Source organism: Cajanus cajan, chromosome 1 (assembly GCF_000230855.2).
Source record: "Cajanus cajan strain Asha chromosome 1, NIPB_CcT2T_4, whole genome shotgun sequence".
Lineage (NCBI taxonomy): Eukaryota > Viridiplantae > Streptophyta > Magnoliopsida > Fabales > Fabaceae > Cajanus > Cajanus cajan.
Genome location: NC_138517.1, coordinates 69,063,565 through 69,089,835, shown reverse-complemented (window position 1 = coordinate 69,089,835; position 26,271 = coordinate 69,063,565). Strand labels below are relative to the sequence as shown.

The following is a 26,271-nucleotide window of genomic DNA, read 5'->3' as shown; positions in this document are numbered from 1 at the left end:
ATTTATAATAAATAATTTATATTATATTATAATATTATTTTTATTTATTGATAATTTATATTAAAATAATAAAATTTAATTCATAAATAATTATAATAAATAAAAACTGAATTAGGTATAAAGTTAAAATAATTTTTAAAAATTATCCCGTCAAAGAAAATTACCTAAAAAAATTCTTACGCAAAATAGTCATAAATCATTTGTGTGTGTGTTAGGATTATTAATTTGAGAAATTTTATTATAATTTAAAAAATGTACATTACATTTTCTTTGGATTTTAATAAAAAAATATATAAAAATATAAAGATTAATTTTTATAAAAATAGTATCATCTATATAAAAATAATTTAATGAAAATGATAGTGATAAAATCAGAACACCCTCTTAAAGATTAATTCTTTTGGTTCATAAAAAGGTATTATCTAATTTTGTTAATTTTATATAAATATCAAATTAATTTTTTTTTAATTCAAAACTTATTTAAAAATATTTTAAAATTTGAAATCATTTTGGAAATTTTTGTTTGAATTTCAATGAATAAAATTTTGATATAGTTGAATTAATTTTATATTAGTGATCATGACTTTTTTCTTTAAATTGGAATTATTAACATATATTAATAATAAAAATTAGTGTTTGACTAGAAGTATTAAACTATAATAAAAATTTATTTATGTATTTATAAATGCATATAATATATGTTTATATCAAGTTAGAAGTATAAACCAAAAAGCACAATAAAAATTCATTATTGAAGCGTCAACAAATAAAGAAAAAATTACCACTAGAAAGGGGTATTCAAACACACAAAGTTCATCTTAAAAACTATACTATTACTAGCCAACAAGTCGACAACTTGATTGGCTTCTCTACAGATGTGACGACAATTCAAATCTTTACTTATATCAGTAGATTTCACAATAGAGGTAACCAAGGTAAAGTAGACATGGGATGCATGGCAATATGGCATCCATCCTTAAGAAATTTCACAATAAGAGTAGAGTTAGATTCTACAATGATGTTCTCTATAAACCCTCTTTCTTTTAATCAACTAAAGGCCATAAAATATACCCCATAACTCGGTGATGACATCATGCCAAGGGGTCAAGTCTTAAAGAAGCCAAGAGTAGTGAGTTAGAGTTAAAGGAAGAAGACCTAAACTCTTATTGAGTTTTTGGTCACTTTTACTAACTTACTTTCTCTTCTTTATGCATATTTTTTCTTGTAAATATTTTCTTAATTTTGACCTTGTATTTTAGGGTTAAGTAAAGTAAGAATTTATTTCCATGTAATTTTTAATTTTAGGGGTGTATATAGTATTTTAGGAGAGTGTAACTAGAAAATGAGATATAAACTTGTTGGATTTAAATTGGCTCATAAGAGCTTTTTAGACGTTAGGTCTAAGCATGTGGACATCCATTTCTAATGGACAAGGTGCTCCATGGTTAATTCAAACTCTAACAAGTCACATGTGTCACACTTAGTCACATTTTTGGCACCTTGTCATGTGACAAACTCTTATTGGCTCTATTTAGGATGTTGACATGAGTCACATTTTATTATGCCTTATCATGTGGCATGCTTCTATTGGCCATTCTAGATTTAGGATAATGACATTTTTATGAGAGAAATTCAAATTTCAAATGTAACTAGAGTTTATAGTCTTGTGCATAAGTTAACCTAACCTAGATTACATGTAACCATGGTTAACTTAACTTGCACCACAAGTTATCAAACTCAATAAATTTTTACCTTATACACTTAGATGTCTACTTTTAGCATTTTTGAGAAATAAACTTGTGATTTCTCTTCCAAAATTATTGGTTCTCTTTCTTGGAGATACTACTTTATAAATTTTTATCAAGGAATTCCTCCTTGTGACAAGTTTTTCGCCATTTTTGCTTATCTTCCTAGAATTAGCGCACCTCCTCTCCTTCCTCCTTGATCATTTTTCAAGTTTCTTTGAAGTTTATAAGTCCATGTAAGAAGATTGAGAGCACATTGGAGCTAGTTGAAGAGAAACTTCATCCATCTCCTCCACTAGTTCCATCACCCAACTTGACGATTGACCTAAGGAACTGAGCATTGTTCTAAATTACAGGAGTAACCTAAACATTAAACCCTAAATCCTAAACTAGTTTCATCACTTGGCCTGAAGAATTGAGCATTGTCCTAGATTACAAGAGTAACCTAGTAAGAAACCACCAAGATGATTCCTAATAACCCCTCCACATGCTGCAAGACGACCCCCACCAAAAACTGAACCATCGCAATTAAGTTCGATAAAGCCTATAGGAAAAGGGTCCATTTGATGGGAGATGATCAATATAGAAGTGGGTTGTAGTGGGAGGAGGAAGTGGGTTTAGTGGGAGCGAGTGGTGAGAATAGTCTGCACATGCTAAAAGTGAAAGGTTCTTCCACACAATTTTACTAAAAAAAAGTAACTATTTTAATAATTTATAAATTATTTTTTTCTTTTTCTAGTAAAAATTGACCATTCTTAATCATTTTCTTGCCTATGGATGAGACACTTATTTTTCTACTTCATTGTAGAATCATCCTATAAATATTTATTGAAAAAATGTTTTCAAGATCAAACAATAAATAAATAAAATGATAAAAGACATGAAGGGCCTCAAAAGGAACCAATATCATTTATCTAGATAAGTTTTGAAAGATAAAATAATCTTAATAAAAGTGAAAATTAAAAGCTTTTACCAAAAATGTATATTCATTATAATATATAAAATACTTATCTTAAAACAAAAAGGTCGACCCAATGCTCCAAAGATCTATCCTCATTAATGTTAAAATAATGTTTTGTCAATAGAAGTCACACCTCATGAGTGCAAATTAATCTTTTATTGTCAATTTTGGACCATTGCGTAAATTATGTTTGTGGACAAAATCTTTTTTTTAAAAAATGTCTCATTTTAATGTACTATCTTTATTAAAAGTTCTATCTCCTCTAAAGTGAAAAAGCATACTTTAGAGGATAAGGTACATGGGATCACTAATAACCTCATCCTCATCACTTTTTAATCAACAGTTGAATATAATATTATATTTAATTTTAAATTTTAGAAGATAAAATAAATAAAATTAAATATAATATCTATCGTTGATTTTTTAATCAACAATTACGCACTTTATCTTTTAAAATGAAACTTCTTCACTTAATAGTAGTCAAATCCCTTTATTGAACATTTTAATAATTAAATAGATTCACTCATAAGTTCTAATAATCGTATAAATGATTAGAATAGATTTATTATTTTCTTTCTTTTCTAACAGAGGCACGTAGATGTAGTGCCTTTTTTTTTTCCACTAGTATAAGATAAAAACACTCCAACAACACTTTTAAACAAATATTTTCTCTTTCATATGGTGTTCTATATGGAAAAATTGAGGCCAAAAAAATTTAAAAATTAAAAGGAAAAAATGAAACAAAATGAGGTGTTGTTTGAGTCTTTTGTAAAAATTGAATGTTAAAAGGAAAAAAAATTACCCATTTTTATTAGGCAAAGTTTATGGGAACCCCGCTCCCAAGTGAAAAAGTTCATAAATTTATTTTGTGAATGTGGTTCACATGTGAATCGATTACTTTAAATTGTAAGATATATTTGTATATAAAAAATTGAACGATTCATATTTATTTGTTGATAAAAAAAATTATTATTGTATTAATTTTATTTTCTGATGATTAATGTCCATTTTGTCTAAAAAATAAAATTGTTTGATCATACCTTTCATATTCAACGCTTCTAATCAAACCTCCACTACTAAGTGCGTGTTTGGGAAACCGTTTAACACTGGTTGAAATCTTTCTAATGCAAAAAAAATCAAAGTAATTGATGTGTTGTTTTTGGGTTATGTTAAAGGTAACTAAAACAAACACACATTAAAGTTGCCACTAGTGTTGTTGCTATAGGATTCAGTAACATTAACACTACTCTATTTGACACTTTCGATGACTCCACATCGAGTAGAAATAGTGATAGTGAAGTCATAGGTCTATCGGTAAAAGTTGAAACAGGTGAGAAGGAGAAAAAATTGAAAGGAAAAGAAAAACAGAAAAAGGCAATTGAAGTGGAAAAACTAAAAGGAAAAGAGAACCCTCGAACCGTCTCGCTCTCGCTCTTTGTTATGGCAATTGTGGACATTGCTTATGAATACAAAGAGTTCTCGCATCTCGGACATTGCCATCACTTATGGCGCTCATGGATCGTTCTCTTTTCTCCTTAGATCCTCAAACATGATTCGATTATGGGTTTGGATTCGGTACCAATTTGAATCGTCATCGATCTTCAACTCTGAATTGCGAAGACGCGAACGAAAAACAGAAGAGTCGTACATTATCTTCTTTCTACGAATCATGGCAGTACCATGGTTTTCGTCTCTAAGATCTTGTCACCAACAATCTCATCCTTGTCAACTACAATCGCATTTCCTGCGATGCTAACAGCTTCGCCAACCTTGACGACTAGAATCCACCTTTCGTATCATGTTGGAAGATTTTGATGAAAATGTATCAATTGGTGGTGACCACAAAAGAGATACAGAATTACAAAAAATAATTTAATAATTTTAAATAATTTAAATAAAAACAAAAAATAAAAATAACTAATATTCACTAGTCCACCAATAAATCATACGTTGAAGCCCTTTTTTAATAAGTAATTAACATGGAGTTAAGATTCACTTAGGTGTTTTCATCCACCTCTTATTTTCTTTTTCCTAATTTTGAAATATTAAAATAATAGATCCTATTTCATTTGATTAGAACTTAAATTAGATTGGTATAGGGTGGTATGTCATAGATTAAAAAAATAATAGATCGGTGGTGTGGGAAAATATACCGTTCTTTAATCTTTCGATAAAAAAAAAATCAGATTTGTAAAATCTGTCTCGTAAACGAAATTTCCTTACGAGTGGGGCATCGTACGATCGTTGGGTTTCTCTTTCTATTTCGCAGACCTCACTCACCCTCACACTCTCAGCCACCGCAACCACCTCCTCCACCACCACGCCGCCGCCGGCAGCCACCGTGAGTATTCCCCCCTTACGTAGTTTTATCGTTCTTGGTTTTTGCTGAGACCAGAATCTCTTTTTATTTCGCAGAACCTTTTTTTGTTTGATTAATGGTGTTGCTGATTTTTTAGTTTGTTGGAACGTTCCAGTTCCCGAGTTCCTGGAGGGGAATTTTGAGTTGGGCTTTTACATAATCACTTCAGTGAAATATACATGGGTTCTGTAGATTTTATTTATTTATTTTTTATTTTTCCTTTTAAATTTTTCATGTTTTCTAAATAGGAGGGTGAGTTATGATACCCAATTGAGTTCTGAGCAAGCTAATTAGATTTTCTAATACTAATCTCATAGCCAATGTTGTATTCTTCTTCACATTTGTGGATGCAATAGGATTAAACAACACTCACCCATTTCGTTGAGTGAAACTATGAATTGATTACATTCTCTCTATTAATTTATTTTTATTTAAATTTAGGTGAGTTTTCTAGCATAATTTGTCAACTCAGCGTAAACGGGGAGGGTTAGCTTTCCAACCATAGGAAGTTCCAACAATGGCAGGCATAGCTATACTTCTAGATCTATGGAGGAAGAATCAAAATTTGAGCTCTGGATTGCACTCTTCTCACGCCATTCAGTCTTCTAGTGCCTTTTTTTCTGCCTCAGCTGCTGCCACTGCTGCTGCTGCCACTGCTGCTGCTGCATCTTTTGCTGCTGGGAGCAGTTTTGCTTCAAGGGCTTTGTTTGGGTACGCTCTGCCTCCATTTTTTCTGTTCATGAATTGTTATTAGTGTTTTAGGGATGTGCTTGCTTTGTTGTGTTAAAAGATTTTTGATCTAGGCTAGGATGTGCAATATTTTTGATCAGTCAGAAAGATTACTACATCGGTAATGCGTATTGAATTTAAGTTCTCATGCATCTACTTCAACCCTCTACCACCCTAGTGGTTCTAGACTAGGATGTCCAATTTGACAAAATATGATTGGTTTGGTTATGTCAGTGGATTACTATAAATTCTACTTCTAAAATTTAAGTGGTGAATTTTTTTTTTTGGGATAAATGGGTAGTGTGTGCTGGTTATTAGGATGTAATTTTATTTGTTGGTATAAATTGGAATCCATTCACTTATGTTTATTTGTAAAATAGTATAAAATTGTAAGATTTTAAAAATGTCATGATGATGTCTAATTGCAGTAAAGCAGTTTATTTGTTGTTATGGTTGTTTGCCTGAAAAAGTAAAAAACAGGTTGGAGGAAGAAATCATAATATGAGACGGAGCCATGCTTCAGTACAAGGTCATGGCCGTACTTATGAGAGAAAATGGCGTTTGCTTTGTACAAGTATTTTGGGTGGTTGAATATATTCAATTAGAATTGTTACTTTTGGATATTCTAGGTAGTGAGCTAAAGGGGCTTAGTTACCATTCATCAAACAGTTTGCTAAAGTCTGTTTGATTTCCCCCTCTATTTCTTCTAAAGAAAATATTTTGCATGAGGAAATCATTCTGTCCTATGACAACAACTCTTTTCTTTTATTATTGGATTAAAATATGGACCATACTCAAAGAAGTGTTGTTTTTGTTGTTGCTGTGTGTATATAAACTGAACTCTGTTTTTTGTTTTGTTTATTTGTTTTTTTATTTTTTATTGTGTGTGTGTGTGTGTAGGAGAGGGATCCAATTATATCAGTGCAACTTTTAGAAATTATTACACTGTTAGTAACTTTATATCAATCCAACTATTGAATTATTACCTATATTATCTTGAATATGTATGTCAAATTTTGTTAATATTGAACAACAATAAAGAGGTAATCGAATTATTTAGATTTTAATATATTTTCTAAAGTATATATTATGTTAATTTTGATTTATATGAATGAGGTATCTAATAATTTTAGATTAATATAAAATTTTGTATATAGATCTGGATGTAAGGAACTTTCTATTTAACGGTAAGTTTTGAGAAAATATTATCCAATTGAAAGTTATTAAATGGTGTAATAGTTGGTAAAATTTATACTTGTGTAATTTGATAAGCAGATTTAGTAGCTTATTTGAAGGAGTTACCATCATGGTAGTTGAATCGAGATACAAATAATGTATCGGAAGGCTTATTTTTTGAATCGTGAATCGAATCGTATCGTGAATCGTAAGATTCATGATCAATAAAAACATAGTGTATATATATGCATACAAGACATATAAAAATGAAGTCATACATAAATATATAGTAATTAGTAACATATAAACTTCAATACAAACAAAGATACAATTATACAAATAAAAACAGTCTCAAAGCCAAAAGAAATGACTGCACAGTTCAACAACAAAGCCTCCAAAAAAAATCATTGTTGTTGCTAAATATATGCATATACCAAGGACTGATTGCTATTCTAATTCAGCAATATAGCTACCCAAAAAAAATATTAGTGTTGTTGCAGCATAAACTCAGCAACAAGTGGTGCTACTGCCACACAAATTCTGCCACACAAATTCAGTCATATGGCCTCAAAAAATCTATACAAAATGCCCCTATCCAAGATCATTCATCATCCCCAACCCCAAGATCTACATCACTCAAGTCATCTTCATCTTCTAATATCAAAAGTTCTTCTTCTTCATTATCTTCAATTTCATCCTCATCTTCTATTATTGATTTTCCCTTACCAATCTTGGCATTCAAGTTTCTTGGACCTATGTAATCAAAAGAAATAAGAAAATAATAAGGTCTAGTTCTAATTCCAACTTCCAAGTTCTAAACTAACTTTTAAATATAAATAATTACCTCTCTTTCTTTTCTTCTTTGGAGCTCCCTCATCAACACCAAAGCACTCATGTACATCCATCCATGAGGCATCAATAGGCAAGCAAGGATTCTCCTTTTCGGTGATCCATTCATCATCGGATTCAATATCTGACAAACATATGGGATCATAGGTATCTCCATTCTCTTCTCTACTATTTTGCCTCATCTCAAGTTGAAGATTATATTTGACATATACAAGTGCATTTAATCTTTGTTGCTCCAATCGATTTCTTCTCTTAGTATGCACTTGGTCAAATGTACTCCAATTTCTCTCACATCCCGTGGCACTACATGTAAGACTCAAAATTCTCATGGCCACCTTTTGTAACTCTTTACCTCTTCCACCGTAACTCTCCCACCAAAGAGCTACAAAAAAAAATGTATTTATTTTACAAATGTAGTTATTAATTATTATGTATTATGTTTATGATATTAATAAAGAGTAAAAATTAAAGGGATACCCGGTTGTTTCTTATCTCTAGTAGCTATTGCCATGTCCATTCCAAAGATCTCCTTAGCTCCCTTAAACTTTTCAAGTTGTTGATCTATTATAACTCTTGTCCTTATATCCGGAACCATTCTTTGAAAGGTTTCATATAAACCAATTAACACTTCACTATCCGGATTGAAGTTCTTGTCATAATGATACCTAACCAAATAAGAAATAACTTAGCTACTAGGCACAAAGAAAATAGTAGTTCTTAAAATGATAATTATTTTTAAATAATTTACCTAGGATTGAGATAATAGGCAGCTGCATGAAGAGGCCTATGAAGCTGCAGATTCCACCTAGTGTCAATAATCTTCCACACTTTTTTATACCTTGACTCTTGCATTTGAAAGTTTTGAGCAATTTTCTCTTTAGCCCTATCCATTGCTTCATAAATGTATGGTGAGGCTGGCTTTGAATCACCATCTACAAGCCTTAACACTTTCACAAGTGGAATCACGCACTTTAGACAATATGTAATTGATCTCCAAAATCTATCATCACTCAACACTAGGTTCATGACTTGCTTAGCCTCACTTTTACTAGCATGTGGACTAGTAGCCCATTCCTCCGATGCAAACATTGATCTAAGAGCATTCTTTTGTTGTTTAATGCAATTTAGTGTAAGATAAGAAGTTGCAAATCTTGTCACAGCTGGTCTTGCTAATTCCCCTCCATTGGAATATTGTCTATACAAATTAAGGACCCATGTATGCCTATATATGTAGGTAGTAATCTTCTTTGCATTAGCAATGGTATTATAGAATACCGGAAGCTCTCCAATGTCCTCAAGGATTAGATCAAGGCAATGGGCTGCACATGGGGACCAAAATAGTTTGGTTCTCTTCTCCATTAACATTTGTCCAGCAGCCACAAGATTAGAAGCCCCATCCGTCACAACTTGGACTACATGCTCCTCCCCAATTTCTTCAACAATGTTGTCTAACAATTCAAACATTTTTTTCCCATCCTTTATCACATCACTAGTATCAATAGATTTCAAAAAAACAGTCCCACTTGGACTGTTAACAAGAAAATTAGTGAGTGATCTTCCTTTTCCATCCGTCCAACCATCACACATCAAGGTGCATCCCCATTTCTCCCAATCACTTCTATATTTCTCTAAGCTTTTTTGGATGTTGTCAACAGCTTTCTTCAAAAAAGAAACCCTCACCTCATGATAAGTTGGTGGCTTCAAACCTCTCCCATATTCTCCAACAACCTTCGACATTTGAATAAAAAGAGGACTCCTTACCAAATTAAATGGTAATGCATTACCATAAATGCATTTACAAATTTCTTGAATCACAAATTCCCTATCTTTACAAACTTCATTCATTGTCTTTTGTTGGAAAATTTGAAATGTTCCCTCTTTTCCTTTTACTGTCCCATTCTCTATATTCAAGCAATCCTCTTTCTTTTTATCTTTAGTTTCCAAGAGCTTGACAAATATTTCCTTCACATCATCCGGAACACTTGTGCAAGCAATCACATTTTCCTTTGTTCCCGCAAGATGATGTTTCATCCTTGAAATACCACCCCAACAAACATGAGAACAAAACTTACATTTTACTTTGAGTCTATTTGGAGGGATACTATCACAATAGTTCCAAGTGATATCCGGCTCTCTTTTTGAATGACCCATTTTTTAATGGCCTACCAAGTACCAATAAATAGAAACTTAGACAGCAGCAAGAGAGGGAAGTTGTAGAGGGAATAACAAAGAAAAAAAGAGAGAACAAGTGAAGGAATGGACCACAAACAGCAACCCAAACAGCAACAAGAAGGAAGCCCTTACCTTGGAGTCTTGGACCACGAACAGCAACCCAAGCAGCAACAAGAGCAACCCAATCAGCAACAAGAAGGAAGCCCTTACCTTGGACCACGAACAGCAACCCAAACAAACGAAGCAGAGAAGTTGGACCACGCAAATGGACCACAAAAAGTGAAACCCACTAAGTGGGTCATGTACAGGGAGTCTAAGCGGGAGTTTCTGTCTCATTTCGTTTTTTTTTTTTTTAAAAAATCATTTTTTTAGGGTTTTTAGAACCGGGTCGTGCGTGACCCGACCCGGTTTCGGGGGTGACCCAAAATGTTCAGAATCGTGCGATTTCTCCTATGAATCGCGATTTTCCGATTCCGAACACGATTCAAGCGATTCGCATACGATTCGTAATCAAAAACGATTCTACATGCGATTCGAATCGCGGAGGCTCTGTATCGTATCGTATCGTACGATACGTATCGCGAATCGTGCGATACTTACTACCATGGTTACCATTGACCCAATTTAAACGTTTTGGAGGAATTAAAGAAGGAACATTTGTGATGTTTCTAGAAGTGTTTTGAGTCATAGTATGGCAGACAAGTCTGTCTTACTTTGTTTTAACCTTGAACAATGGACATATATTTATGTTAAGCTCTCAAGCTACTTTATTTCAGGTCATCAGTTGCATATTGTGATGCTGGTGCAGCATTATCAGAAGACTACATTTCTAATATACAAAATTCTTTTGAAAAGAATTTTAAATATGATGCTGTAAGATATAGTACCAAGCAGTATAATGTGGAACTTAAACCTCTCTTCTCTGCCTTTGAATTGAGGACATTTGCAATGACTTCCATTAGATCATTCTTGTTGTTCTATTTGCCCCTATTGGAGCCCCGTGCAGAAATGGAAGACGATGAGGATTTCCTCGAGGAAAATCAAGAGCACCATGTTGATCTGGTTGTTCCCTTCAAAAAATCAGTGAAGCAAATCATACGTGAGGTGAGATTTTATCCTATTGTTCTATTCTATGTTCAGTAAAATTTATATTCTGCAATATATTGACAGTTTATGAAATTGGTATGGGTGATTTGTTAATAGTAATAACTCTTGGGAAATAGAAACCCCATGTCTAATTCATAAATAACTCCTCTTCATTCCAGATACAGAAAATAAACATGTTAGTTGAGGAGGACCACTGTTTCTATCTCTATGTTAAACCAAGCTTTTGGTTTGACATGTGGAATTTAATGAATCCACAACCTTCTCTACACTCAACAATAACACTGTCATATTATTAGGTCATACTTAATGTAAGGTGATGGCCCTAGGAGGAATAAAGTTGTTTCTTTGAAGAAAAAATAGGGTGAGAAAATATTCAGCATAGAGATCTATGCATAAAGATGTCATGTCTTCGGGTTAACAGCCTGGTACCATTGAGGGCAATTGGTGCTATTTAGAAAATTTTGGACATTCCTGTACAGTCTAACAGCCATTTAACATCTTTAATATAGCCTAGAAATAAAAAATTGTAATAATAACAAACAAAACCATAGCCTAAAATTGCAAGAAATGTACATTTTACAAGGTTTTATCTATATTTTAAAAGAAATAGTTTCCTCCAATCAACCTTGCATATTTCATTAGTGGGGCTCTAGCTTCCGCATCTTCCTTCATAAAAGGAGTTTACATTTTCTTCATCTTCACATTCATCATCTAGAATCTAGACAACCTTCCAGAATGTCCTCTTGATTGAATTCACCTTTAGAATTTGCACAGGAGATCCAACTTGATCTCTACATAAGTGTTTGTAGACCCACAATTAGAAAGGTGTATATTAGAAGCAATGAAGTCCAGATACTTATAAGACATGGGTATGATGCAGCATAGAATATGGGAAATTATTAAACAATCAAGATACTATATGGCCTAGATACATAAGCATGAATTAGTTATTTTTTTTTTATTATTTTTTTTTACATGAATGCACTATATTTGTAAAGGGATATTGCTCTTTTACATGAATACATGATAACAATATCAGTGGATGATGATCTCAATTTGCAAAATATTACCTATGATCATAATAAGAAAAACCATATCTTTTCCTTGCCCATGTTAGAATATGTTCTTTCTCTCATGCACATGCCACGAAAATTACATATATTGCCCCAACCCATGTCAGAATATGCAGATCATTACTGTTAGTTTTATTCAATTTAACTATTGGCTTTATATAATTTCTTACTATTTACTATAGCTCTGAGGATGTGGAGGAAAAGATAAAACTGTGTCGGGAACCATATGTAATTTTAATCTTATTCAAAGAATTGGAGTCTATCCCAAACTTATCAGTCAATAAACTTTAAAAATAAAATTGGAGGATACTCCCTGGATACGTGTCTAGGCATATTGTATGCACATTTGTATCAGATGTGTACCAAATCAATAGTTCACCATTTTTGGAGTACTTGGGTTCATAAACCGAATGAATAAGGGTGAGCAAAGGGGAATGCAACTTGGGTCAGTTTCAGCTCTGTGCAACTGACAGTTGGAGATCCCAAGTCCTAATTGCATTTGAGAAGGGAGAGCAACGAACATAAGAAGGGGAGGGAAATTGAAAGGGTAAGGAGATCCTGGATAGAGTTCAATAGTGGAGAGCCAAGAATCTCAAACCTCCTGTAGTTGAGAGAGATTTTAACTGTTTTATCTTCTTTTTAGATTCAGCAATCACCTTAGTTCCAATTCATTGGGAAGAGTTTTCATTCAATAAAATTTATCTTGTTTTTTCGGATTTTCTGATCCATTTCCTAGTAATAGGTTTCTCACATCTTGCGGAAGTTGCATGAACAATCACCATATCATAGCTTTCTGTTAGACTTGGCTAAGCCTAGGAACACTTACGATGTGCTGCCATGATTGATATGGATTGAATTAGGCTGTGATTATGAAACAATTGTAGGATAATAGCCCCAGGGTTGAGGGCTGAAATTCTAGCATCCAAGAATTAGGGAGAGAAAAGAATGGGAAAGGAGTTTTGGCGCACAACAAAGGGTGGGCTTGTTTAAGTAAAACCCTGGTCTAAGAAACAACCAGGGAATAATGAATATACATTAAAACTGCTATTTTTTTAGAAAACGGGGTGACCTCTCAATAAATAGAATCTATGTAAAAGTCCAATTCTAACCCATAAAATTCACTTAATCCTAGGCATCTAAGGTAATTTGAACAAAGAGAAAATAAGAGAAATAAAAATACCTGCATTACAGTAGTGTGAATAGTAACTCCACTGTGCAAACAGTTCTCATCAACGACAATGCAAGAAGCAACCCTACATTTAACTATTATAGTCCCCCTTTTTCCTCCATCAATACTATTAATCTTGTTGATTATATGCAGACCTGTCTAGTGTGTTGCTAAGTTTCTAAACTACATTTGAAATTGCCCCTGATCAGTTAATCTAATTAACTGAATATCTAATAATCTCCGGGAATAAAATTTTGACATGATTAATGTGGTCAAAATTGTTGTATGCTTCAAAGGTCCCGTCTCTGACTCTGTTTTATTGCCTGTTATATATAGGAATAATCTACATCTACTCATTACAGGAGTACCCTTACCAAAAACTACACAAACTTCAAATGTTATAAGGGAATGAAATAATATACTAATATATTTTTTATATTAGTATATTACACACTATGTTGCACAAATACGATTTCCATAACGATAATACAATTATTCTAAAATCTAAATGTATATAGGATATGATGCGTGTAAGATACATGTTTAGATATGTGTATCAATATTCATAGAACATAATAAATAATTGAGATATTATAAATCCAAATTAAGAACATACTTGTACATTACTAAAAACCAAAAAACTATAAATAATTGTCAACGTAAATGATTTTCCATTATTTCAAATAGGAATAATAATATCAATCTCATTTCTTTTTTAAAATCATCCATAAAAATGACAATTTCCATTTCTTGTTTATCGAGGGAAAATGTTTCTATTTTTCTATTTTATACATGCTTATGCATCTCATGTAGCTTATTGGATTTTCATAATTATTTTAAGACTTGGAACTGATATGTATTGGTAAAGTATCAAAGAGCATTGATATTAGATAAGATTTTCATAATTTTCTTAAAGACTTGGATTCTTCATTCATAAGTATCACTGAAGTATCGATATCAGATAGGATTTTTCATAATTTTTTAAAGGTTCAGATACTTCACCTATACGTATTGAAGTATTTCAGAGTATCGGTATCAGATACATATACATGAAGCAAATTGAAGCATAGTAGTCAATAACGGCTGTAGAGGCTGCGATAGCGGTGGAGCATCTTCGTGCCGCTATAGGGATCTTGGAGCAGATTGGTGGTTTAAAACATCAAAAAATACCTCATTAAATGAGGGTATTTTTGCCTTTTTGTTTGGATCTCCCTCTACATAGTTTGCCCTAAACCATAAGTCCCTTCTTTTCTATTGAGTGCAACTGCCCTAACCCTCCGACCTCTCTCCCTCTCGTTCGTTTTCCCTATCTCTCTTTCTGATCCTCTTCTCTGGCTCACTCTCCATTTGTCTTCTCAGACTCTCTACAATTGTCTTCTTCATTCCTCTTCTCCAATCTTTGGTATTTTTTCTCTCTTTTCTATTTGTGTTCATCTTTTTAACTTTTTCTTTTCTCTTCGCTTCTCCGACATTCTCGTGATTTTCTTCTTTTTCCTTTCCTTTTTTGTCTTTCCTGTTTGCTTCTTTTTTTGTTACATTTCTTTCTCTTTTTTTTTTGTTCATTTTTTTATTTGGGCATTTTTGTTCTTTTGTGATCAGCAGAACCATGACCCAACCAAACGCTAATCAACCAAAGAATCAGTGCTCAGGGGTTGGTGCTGCTGGTCATAGTCCCAGTCCCACCCCATTAATCTTGATAAGGAAGAAGATTGAACTTTAATGTTTATTTTTTTAGTTACTTAGAGCTTTAGCACTTTATTTTCTAGACATTTTATGTTATGTTTTGTTTGAATATTATAAACTTTTATTATTAAAATGATTAATGCATAAATTTTGAGTTATTTTTCTATTTTTAGCTTATATATTATTAATTATTTAATATATATAAATATAATATTAGACTAGTGGTCATCCTGCTATCCACAATCCCTTTACCCCACTTTTGGGGTTGGCCACTCTATTCCACTCTCCGGGATTGACTACTATGAATTCAAGTATCGGTTCTTCATATACTCAAAATTGCACAATCCCTCTAAAGCCCATGCTACAAATCTAATTAATCTCCAAAGATATTTGACGTTTGAGAAAGATGTATCTATATGCTGCGAGGAATTTGTTAACTTTTCATAATTGACCATCTTTATTTGAAATCTTCCTTCTTAATAATCTTTTACTTTTGGTGCTCTATATTCCTGCCGGACCTTGTTTTTGTTGATTCAGTATAATAACCAAATTGGTACTGTGGTTCCTTTCTATTTTCCCATTTTTTTATTTGATAATTACTAAAGTTATCTAGTAAATTAGTTTGATTCCTTAACTTTTGCTGTATTACGTGTGGATCAACATCATGCATATTTCAGAGTTTTTTACTCAAATAATACTATTTTAAAAAATATTTACCCAAATAGCAACGGTACAAATTTATTTCCCAGATTAGCACTATTCATTGTTCACGTTCCAGAACGGGCCATTCCAGATTAAAAAATAACACATGACGAATGGATTAGAATGGGCCATTCCAGATTCAAAAAATGCACATAAAAAGTGGAACTAGAACGGACCGTTCTGAATTCGGAACAGGCCGTTCTGGCCTATAAATAAAATTTTTTAGTTCGATTTTTACTAATCAAATACTAAAACTCAGAAACTAACATCAAATAATTAAATTTATTGAATATTAACATTGTAAATATAACTAAATAAATTTATTAAAATTCAATACAATAATAAAGATCAATGATGGTAGAAATTGATTATGTTGTTATGTAATGTCCATATCTGTTTTAATCTTGCTGGACTTTGGCCACCCTTGAAAGTTCTCTTGAATTCTGGATTTGGTCACAAAGTTGGACCAGTGTAAGTAGGCCAATAATCTTCATGTCGGAGCTCTCCAAACTGTCCTTTGTATACTTTTGCAACTTATTGTGAGGTATATATGAGAGATATGTAAGTTTGATAGTCGTGATGTGCATGTAAGCATGAAGCAAGTACATGCAAGCAAGGGATATAAACTTTTTGGAATTTGCCGCAATCACACTACATTACATTTAGCCTTACTGTAAATCTCCCAGCGAGTCATGCGAGCAAGGGATATGAACTTTCTGAAACTTGCTGCAATCATACCACATTTCATTTAGCCTTATTGTAAATTTTTCAGCGGGTCAAATTTCTCTCGGATGTTGCGTTTCTTCCAACTTTGTGGCCAAATCTAGAACGCAAAAGAACTTTCAAGGGTCGGTCAAAGTCCAGCAGGATTAGAACAAAGATGGACATTAGAGAACAACATAATCGTGTAAAAAATTGTTCCTATTGTCACACTCCTGGTCACGCCTTACTGTGAATCTCCCAGCGGGTCATGCGAGCAAGGGATATGAACTTTCTAAAACTTGCTGCAATCATACCACATTTCATTTAGCCTTATTATAAATTTCTCAGCAGGTCAAACTTCTCTCGGATGTTGCGTTTCTTCCAACCTTGTGGCCAAATCTAGAACGCAAAAGAACTTTCAAGGATCGGCCAAAGTCCAGCAGAATTAGAACAGAGATGGACATTAGAGAATAACATAATCGTGTAAAAAGTTGTTCCTATTGTCACACTCTTAGTCACGCTACCATTGATCTTTATTGTTGTAATGAATTTTAATAAATTTATTTAGTTATATTTATAATGTTAATATTCAATAAATTTAATCACTTGATGGTAATTTCTGAGTTTTGGTATTTGATAAGTAAAAATCGAAAAAAAAGCCTGAATCTGTAGGCTAGAACGGCCCGTTCTGGTTCCACTTTTTATGTGCATTTTTTGAATCCGGAACGGCCTGTTCTGATCCATTAGTCATGTGTTATTTTTTTTATCTGGAACGACCCGTTCTAGAATCAGAACGACCCGTTCTAGAACGTGAACAGTAAAAGGTGTTAGTTGGGAAAATAAATTTGCACGGTTGCTATTTAGGTAAATATTTTTTAAAATAATATTATTTGAGTAAAAAACTCGCATATTTCATTATGTTTCTCTATATTCTTATAATGGTTAAAACTTATTATGTTAAATCTGTCTTGCATGCCATCACAGACAACCGTTGTGACCACCAGAAGGATTTTAGAAAGAATTTCTGTTCATTATGTTTCACAAAGAATGGCATGGAAACTTCTTAAAGGTATGTTCTCTTTGAAATTGTTTTCAAATTCAGCTATATTTTAGTGATTAGATGCCCTTGCTTGCACAAAGCTGTTTTTACTGCTAGCCAAATCGATTAAAATTTTACGAGTGAGAGTGGTTGTATATTCTGAGCTCTCCATTACAAGTAGTCGGTTTTTCGGATTTCTTGAACAGATATCCCTAGATCAGCAACTCGCAAGGCTGGAAGGAACATGCCTACTTTGGTTTACTTCTACTGTGTGGGCAGAACAACTTTCAGAGGTCAAAGCAATTCATGAATTATCTGTCCATTATGAAATTCTTCCCTGAGTTTTTGACTTCAACCATCTTGTGCTGATTATCTTTTTGTTATCTACAGGACACATGCTCGGAGTTGCAGCTTCATGGCTTGTCCAAGTAGGCATGGATTTATATCGATTCTTTTCCTCCGGGTTCAAGGCTCAGCATGAGGAGGATAATGATCTTGATCAAACCAAGCATGTTGGAGTTCTTGGACAGAAGGTTTTCATTGCTACAATTAGATGTAGTTCATCTTTAATTTTTGCTGCCATAGGAGCAGGAATTGGTGCAACCCTTGTTCGTCCATCGCTTGGCCAGTGGATTGGTAAGATTATAAACGACACATCCATTCAAAGAATGAGAAATGCTTGTTTATGCTCTCAATTATTAGTTGAAAATCATAAATTTTAGTGAGTCCTACCATTAAATCGGGAGAGAAACTTAATAAATGAGACATAGGATCACAAAATTTGTGATTTCTAATAAATTTTAAACAATAATAAAAAGATTATTAGAGAAACTGTTGATAGTATATCTTCAAAGACTTGTTGCATATTACTTGAATTTTGTTATTTGTGTTGAGATGATTCTTGTTTGTTTCACTTCAATAAGGCTTAATCGTGTCTTCTTTTTCTTCAGGGTGTGCTGCTGGTGATTTGGCTGGTCCCATTATTGTAGCATTTTGTGCTGACCAATTATTCCAAGTGAAACTTTAAGCTAATTATATTTTCTGACAGATTTTTTTACCCGTTTCCAATAACTCGGGTATAATATGAATTTTGCTGTATTTGCTAGCCATATCTGATCGAGCCACTAGAAATTGGTGGACTGCTTTTAGCTGAAAGAATTCTAACATTTTTCCCCTGATAGAATATTCGATATTATTTCAATATAATACACTCACCAAGCTATTTATTATGATATTGCATTTCGTAATGTGTTGGTAATTTATTTTTTCAACATGGAATTCAAACTTGAACAGTTGAAGGTGAACTGAAAACATCCACTTATGTAAGTGATTACTACACCCAAGGTCTGTTAGTTTTATTGGTACTTGGTGGTAGGAAATTAATTACATTTTGCACTATTTTCTTATAATCACATTTTTTTTTCTATTTTTCATAAATTTAGAAATTTTAATTCCGGGAGGACGTTTAATACATTTCTGAATTGAATTTCTGGATGAGTGATTTTTTTTTTGGTGAAAAAAAAACACCTAGAAATTCACAAACCTTTTTTTTCTTCATTTTTTTTTGTATTTAATTTTTTTTAATCATACCAGATGTTTATTATTTCTTTTTTTATTCTTCCATCTCTCTTTGATCCACACGATATCCATTATTCTTAAAAATCTGTTTGGAATTACATTTTGGGAAATGTTGCAAGAAAAATGTCGGTATTATTAAAGAAAATAACGAAATGTAAGTCGATGTAACTGGAGATTTACTTAGATGAATACCGTCGAACGTGTTCGTAAATGTTATCTGACCATTCGTTAGAAAAAAGAACGAGTGATTTCATATCAATGGAAATTCATCATCCGTACATAATGAATTAGTGTGGTATATTCAAATTATAACATATGACCAAAACAAAAACTAGTACTTTAATTGAGATCAGAACTTATAGGGACGAAAATGGATTTATGAATAGGATAAAATGGGCAGTATTTATAGATAACAGTATTTAGTTATTGGGAGAAAATTAACATTTTTAATGTCATTCGGGATCAATTAGGACAAAAATAAAACAGATGAAAAATGATATCAAAATAATATCTATGGATAGTCATCTATTATTAATTTCACTTTCATTAGGCTGTAACATTAATCTTATGAAAGTCCAAAAGATATGTGGAGAATAGTCAAATGTTAAACATATGACACGTTGATTGATTGTTGAAATATTCTATTGCTGTTATTGTTAAATGCATCCATGTTATTTTTAAGATATGATGAATTCATTGAGTTCATCCTTGTACTCTTTCGTTGATTGTGAATTTGTGATGACCACATCTATAACGTATGAGCAGATGATGAGACTTTAGCCGATTAAACTACTCAAATGTGATTTAGAGATGTCGCCATAGGAGATGGTGGGGTGTGACTAACTAAATGTGTCACATTTGTGAACTTGATGTTGAGGAGTTATCCTCTTTAGATTCTCGAGATGTATAGTTGTGGCTAGCTAAGAAATGTGTATTGTGTCCCCTCTTGATGTTTATGTATTTGGTTATGATGACACACTAGTTTTGATTACATATTCACTTTATCACCTTTTTTTTTATTTTTATTTTTTATTACTCTAGTATTGATTGTTACATTAATGGTTTGTAATGGCATAGGGCGCATTACTTATTTCATTGCTTATATTTATCCTTCATGATGTGGTGTTGATTAGATGAATGATATTGATGTTTTATTTTAGATAACATGATAAATGAACCGTGTTTTCATAAACAAACTAATAAAAATCGTTTTAAGATTGAAATCTTTCCATATTGAATTAGTTGTTTGGTGGCATGTACAATGGATGTCGTTACATTCAATAAGTTGCTTTCCTTGAACTCTTTCGAAATAACTATGGAATTGTATTTTCACACAGTGCTATATTTTGCCCCAATTTTCCATTTATGGTTGTATTTATGGTTTCATTCATTTTAGCAAAGTTGACTTTGAAGTTAGATCCCTTCATCCATTTCCAAATAATGATGATATGTATAATTTGCTCAATAATTTATATTGGGATCTTGATATCTATGTTGTACACTAAACAAAAAGGAGTCTAATGAATCATGGAGATTTTCATGTGACAAAAGTGAAGGGAGCTCATCAATCAATTTTACTTTTACATATGCTAACCTTCTCTTCAATCTCATCAACATCACCTTACTAGCCACCTAAGTCTCATCAACACCACCTTATTAGCAACCTAAGCCTCCATGCATGTTAGAATGAGGATGCTTGATGGAAGTGAAGAGTATCTTAATGCCTAATTCTTCAAAAAAAAAAATATTGTTGAAGTCGACTACTAATGAATTGAGTCTATTGTTTGCCACAATCACATGGAACACCAAGTCAACTTATTATCACCTTCTATAAGAATTTCCTCACTTTCTGTGTTGTTATTGTCACTTGTATCATAGCATGCATAACATCTCATCATATATTTTCATATCATTTAAAACAAAGATGTAAACAAATCGAGATTAACGTCTAAACTAAATCAACTTGATCAACTTAATTACATTGAGATTGGGTTAGATTGAACAATATCTATATTGTTAGCATTGTTTGACACATGTATTATGACTTGACTTTTTTCTTTTTTGTAACTTAAACAAAAAAGTGCAACACGAAGACTTGAATTAATTATGTATTCTATTTTTTGTTATCTTTTAAAAAAATTAAAATATATAATATTATAATATATTGACTTGATTTAGGTTAGGTTGATTTGCTTGAAAAAAAAAAAGCGTAAATAAGATCTAATCCAACTCAATTATGTTTTAATGGATTATATTTTAAATTAAGTCTAACCTAATCAAATATAACCCAATTGACTTATTTATGTTCCTAATATCAAAATATAAATATTCTCATAACCATTGTAAAATATTCATAACATTATCTTTCTTTTACTTTTCTTTTCGTTTTATTGACAAATTTGTGTTGATAATCTCAGGGAATATTCCCGTGTTTTCATAAATCTCTTGGAGATTCAAATGTTATACATTACCCTTTCCAATTCAAAAAATGTTATATACTATTCTTTGAAAATTAAAAGAAAACAAGTATTTTTTTTAATAAAGAGAAAATAAATATTATTCTTTATCTAAAAATGTATAAGTCTTATCTTTTGTCTTCCTTCATAAGATCAAAGTGGGTTGTCATCCTTTAGTTACATGATTAAATAATCATTACATTACATACATGTAAAAATTGAGAGACACGTATAAATAGTAAATGTTCGTGACAAGAATGCTTCTAACATGAGGCACTCCACTAAGTGCCCTGTGAGGTAGGAAATTATTTTTAAAATACTAATATTTTATTAGATAATTTATTGTAAAATATCTTTTTATTTTATTTTATTTATAATATTTATTAATTTTAAATTATTTTATTTAAATATCCAAAGTTACTATTACAAAAATAACCTTTTTCTTCCATTCTCTACCCACCGCACTTTCTTCGACGTCAATCACACCTCCCACAACAGTTGAAACTTTTCTCTTCTCATATTCTATTAATTTTGTAAAGACTGGAAAATAAAAACAAAGGCTGAAATTCAAGTTCCTTCATTTTTGTCATGTTTCTTTCTTCTCTTTCTCTTTGTTTGGCATATGAAACAATTATATTGTAACAATTTTCACATCCATCGTTCACTTTCCCTGTATTGAAAATTTACCTCTTCTTTTATCTTCTTCTTTAGTTCCATATTTCCAAGTTTTATCCAAAACACCCAAAATCTCTTTGATTTGTTGGGTTTGGTGTTTGTTTTGTTAGAGAGATCAAAGTTCTATTCTCAACCAGATCTGGATTTTGTAGAATATCTTTTTTTTTTTTGATCTTGAGTTCTCTTGAATTTTTCTCTTTTAAGGTTTGCTCCAAATTGTTAGAAAAATAAATTTAATAGAGCACAATAAAAATAAATATTTAGATTTATCAATAAAACCAATATCAACAACACAATGAATATTATAAAATTAAAACAGAGCAATCAGTAAAAATTAATTAAACACAAAGAGAAAATTAGAATATTAAATAATAGGTTTAGAGTAGTCTGAGTTGAAGCACGCAGAGCGACGCCCCCACTGGCACTCCTCTCCCAAGATACGTCAACTCGTTAGACCGTTCGAGTGCAGCGAAAGATCCCCGAACTAAAGAACACCGCTCCAAAATGATAATTTTTAGTAGAAATAATATTGAGGGAGAGAAAATATGAACTTGCTGTGTGTATGCTGATTTTTCATGCCATCTCTCACGTATATAAATATATATATATATAGGCACACTATGCACCTTTTTTTCCACATCAACAGTACGTGCTAACCGTTTTAAAATTTGTTTTGCAAAACCTTTTTGGAAACAAACCTTTTTGGAAACAAGTGCACGTAATGTGCTAAATAATAGGAAAAAAAAAACCGTGAGTGTTGGTCTTGGATAAGGTGCACGTACCATCCGAAAACTGATTTTGATTTTTGGAACGTTATATAAAAAAAGATTAATTATATTAAATATTTAATTTAAATTTTAAATTATAAAATAATTTTTCAACAATCCCTCACTAATTTAAAATTTAAATATAGAAAAATGATATATATATATATATATATATATATATATATAAACTTAAATATTTTAATGGAGCATAATATATTATATTTTCAGTACAAGGAACCTTCCGGGTTTGAGCCTTATACCTAGTGTATATGAACTTCCATTTGAGAGAATATGGAGACATAATTGTCTTGAGTCATATCCCTTTAACCAAATTTTAGAACAAAACACGTATAATAAAGGTGTTCATTTGAGTTCTAATCAGTGGAGCGCATTACGGCCTTGCGCATGTATCTTGTTTCGTGAGTGTCATTTAGAGATTGTCCAAGTATCTCACAGTAGCGGCCCCACCACCACACTCACTAGGTGAACCCTTCCAAGGGTGGTCTGTGACACCCACCCCTACAACAATTGTCATTGGGTCCATTAAGAGGTATTTTAATTTTAACACAAAAAATATAAATATTTGAATACCTCAACCTTATTACTGTCACAGTTTACTTTAGAGTACACCTCGCCATAGGAATGGAACATGCAATAATTTTGCAATTTATAATGGTGTACTTAGTTAACAAACAATTTCGTTATTACCCATTGAACTCCATTTATGGGATCGCCATTTATGTGGAGACGGGTGTCCATTGTTGCAACTAGTTGATGGACTTTAGTCCTATTCCCCTCGACGATTCAAGTACTTGTTGACGCGTCAACCCTTTTGTGAGCAGATCCGCAAGATTATTTTCAGACCTGATAAAATCAACATAAATAACACCATGAGTTATCAAATTTCTGATAGATTTGTGTCTTATTCTCAAGTGCCTTCTTTTTTCATTAAAGTTTTTGCTAGTAACTTTAGCAATGGCAACTTGACTATCACAATGCATTGAGATTGGGGGTATAGGTTTATTTAATAAAGGCAAGTCATATAATAAATTTTTAAGAAATTCAGCCTCACTACTAGCAGTATCTAAGGCAATTATTTCAGCTTCCATGGTAGAACGAGAAATAATAGTTTGTTTTGCAGATTTCCAAACTACTGCACCTCCAGCTAAAGTAAAGACATAACCACTAGTAGATTCAGTTTCATTAGAGTCAGAAATCCAATTTGCATCACAAAAACCTTCAATTACAGCAGGATAACATGCATAGTGAATGCCATAATTAACAGTTCCTTTGAGATATCTAAATAACCTTTCTAGAGCAAGCCAATGTGAATGATCAGGATTATGAGTATATCTTCCTAACCTACCAACAACATATGCAATGTCCGGTCTTGAGAAATTAGACAAATGCAGCAAGGAACCAATAATTTGAGAATATTTAAGAGGAGAGACACTTTCACCAATATTTTTCTTCAATTTAATACTAGGATCAAATGGGGTAGAAACTGGTTTCACATCAAAATAATTAAACTCTTTTAATATTTTTTCAATATAATGTGATTGTGTCAAAACAATACCATTTTGATTCTTAATCAACTTAATACCTAAAATAACATCAACAAGACCAAGATCCTTCATTTCAAAATTACTAGACAAGAAAGACTTCACATCATTTATAACATGTAGATTACTACCAAAGATTAAAATATCATCCACATAGAGACATAAAATAACACATGAATTATCATCAAATTGTTTCACATAAACACATTTATCACTATTATTAAACTGAAAACCATATGAAGAAACAACTTGATCAAATTTATCATGCCATTGTTTAGGAGCCCGTTTTAAACCATACAAGGATTTAACAAGCTTGCAAACTTTATTTTCCATTCCAGGTTCTATAAAACCTTCAGGTTGATTCATGTAAATTTCTTCATCCAAGTCACCATTTAAGAAGGCAGTTCTTACATCCATTTGATGAATTTCCAAATTATAAACACATGCAAGTGCAATTAAAACTCTAATAGTAGTAACTTTAGAAACAAGAGAGTATGTATCAAAGAAATCTACACCTTCTACTTGTTTATAACCAATAACAACAAGTCTTGCCTTAAACTTATCTGTGGAGCCATCTGTTCTTAATTTTTTTTCCGAAAAATCCATTTACAACCTATACTCTTGCAACCAGGAGGAAGGTCAGTCAAAAACCAAGTTTTATTGATTTTAAGAGAATCTATTTCATCATTAATAGCTTCTTTCCAAAAAGGTGCATCAACAGATCTCATAGCTTCACTATAAGTTTTAGGATCATCTTCAAGTAAAAAGGAATAAAATTCAGGACCAAAATCTTTAGCTTTTCTAATTCTTTTACTAATTCTAGGTTCAAAATCCTTGTTAACAGTACTACTAGAAGGTAAAACAGAGCTGAAGTATCATAAACAGGTTTAGAAAATTTATTCTTCAAAGGAAAAATATTTTCAAAGAAAACAGCATCTCTAGATTCCATAATTATATTATTAGAAATTTCAGAAACTTCAGATTTAATAACTAAAAATCTATAAGTAGTACTATGTAAAGAATATCCCAAAAAAACACAATCAACCGTCTTGCGACCAATTTTTCTTTTCTTATTAATAGGAATATTCACCTTTGCAAGACACCTCCACACTTTGAGATATTTCAAATTTGGTTTTCTATTTTTCCAAAGTTCATAAGGGGTTTTATCGGAATTTTTATAAGGAATTCTATTCAAAATGTGACATGCAGTAAACAAGGCTTCCCCCCACAAATTATCGGGCAAACCAGAACTTATAAGCATAGCGTTAATCATGTCTAATAAAGTACAATTTTTTCTTTCAGCAATTCCATTAGATTGAGGAGCATAGGGAGGAGTGACTTCATGAATTATGCCATGTGTTTCAAAAAAATTCACCCATTTCATTAAAAGAATATTCCCCTCCTCTATCAGAACGAAGAATTTTAATACTCCTTTCTAATTGATTTTCAACTTCTGCTTTATAAACCTTGAATTTTTCAAATAAATCACTTTTATGAACAATCAAGTATACATAAAAATATTTTGAGAAGTCATCAATGAAGGTGTACTATCCGTACCGCCACGCCGAGCTCGAGCTCGGCATCGCAGCGGAGAATGACCTCGGACGCGCACTGCACGACGTCAGCTCGACACTTAAATAGATCATAACCGATCTCAGGGGATCTCACTCCAGGTGAGATCCGTTATCTAATCATATCATATCTTATCTTAGGCCCAAGGCCCAACGCAACCCTAACTCACACTAAGGTACATGCATTACTTATACGA

At 32.2% G+C, this 26,271-nt stretch overlaps 2 protein-coding genes across 2 annotated transcripts; one reads left to right on the top strand and one right to left on the bottom strand.

Moving 5' to 3' along the window:
• Positions 1 to 4,729: 4,729 nt before the first annotated feature.
• On the top strand, positions 4,730 to 18,697 carry LOC109801630 (isopentenyl-diphosphate delta-isomerase). The gene is made up of 7 exons (XM_020362744.3): positions 4,730 to 5,047; positions 5,507 to 5,776; positions 10,768 to 11,095; positions 17,411 to 17,495; positions 17,672 to 17,758; positions 17,856 to 18,101; positions 18,416 to 18,697. The coding sequence occupies exons 2-7, from the start codon at positions 5,583 to 5,585 to the stop codon at positions 18,490 to 18,492; spliced, it is 1,017 nt and encodes a 338-aa protein (XP_020218333.1). The 5' UTR covers positions 4,730 to 5,047; positions 5,507 to 5,582; the 3' UTR covers positions 18,493 to 18,697.
• LOC145950646 (uncharacterized) lies at positions 7,243 to 10,684 on the bottom strand. Its single transcript, XM_083062029.1, has 4 exons — positions 8,568 to 10,684; positions 8,297 to 8,484; positions 7,815 to 8,201; positions 7,243 to 7,723 (listed from the first exon to the last, which is right to left on the bottom strand). Exons 1-4 carry the CDS (start codon positions 9,968 to 9,970, stop codon positions 7,572 to 7,574), a joined length of 2,130 nt encoding a protein of 709 aa, XP_082918155.1. The 5' UTR covers positions 9,971 to 10,684; the 3' UTR covers positions 7,243 to 7,571.
• Positions 18,698 to 26,271: the final 7,574 nt, after the last annotated feature.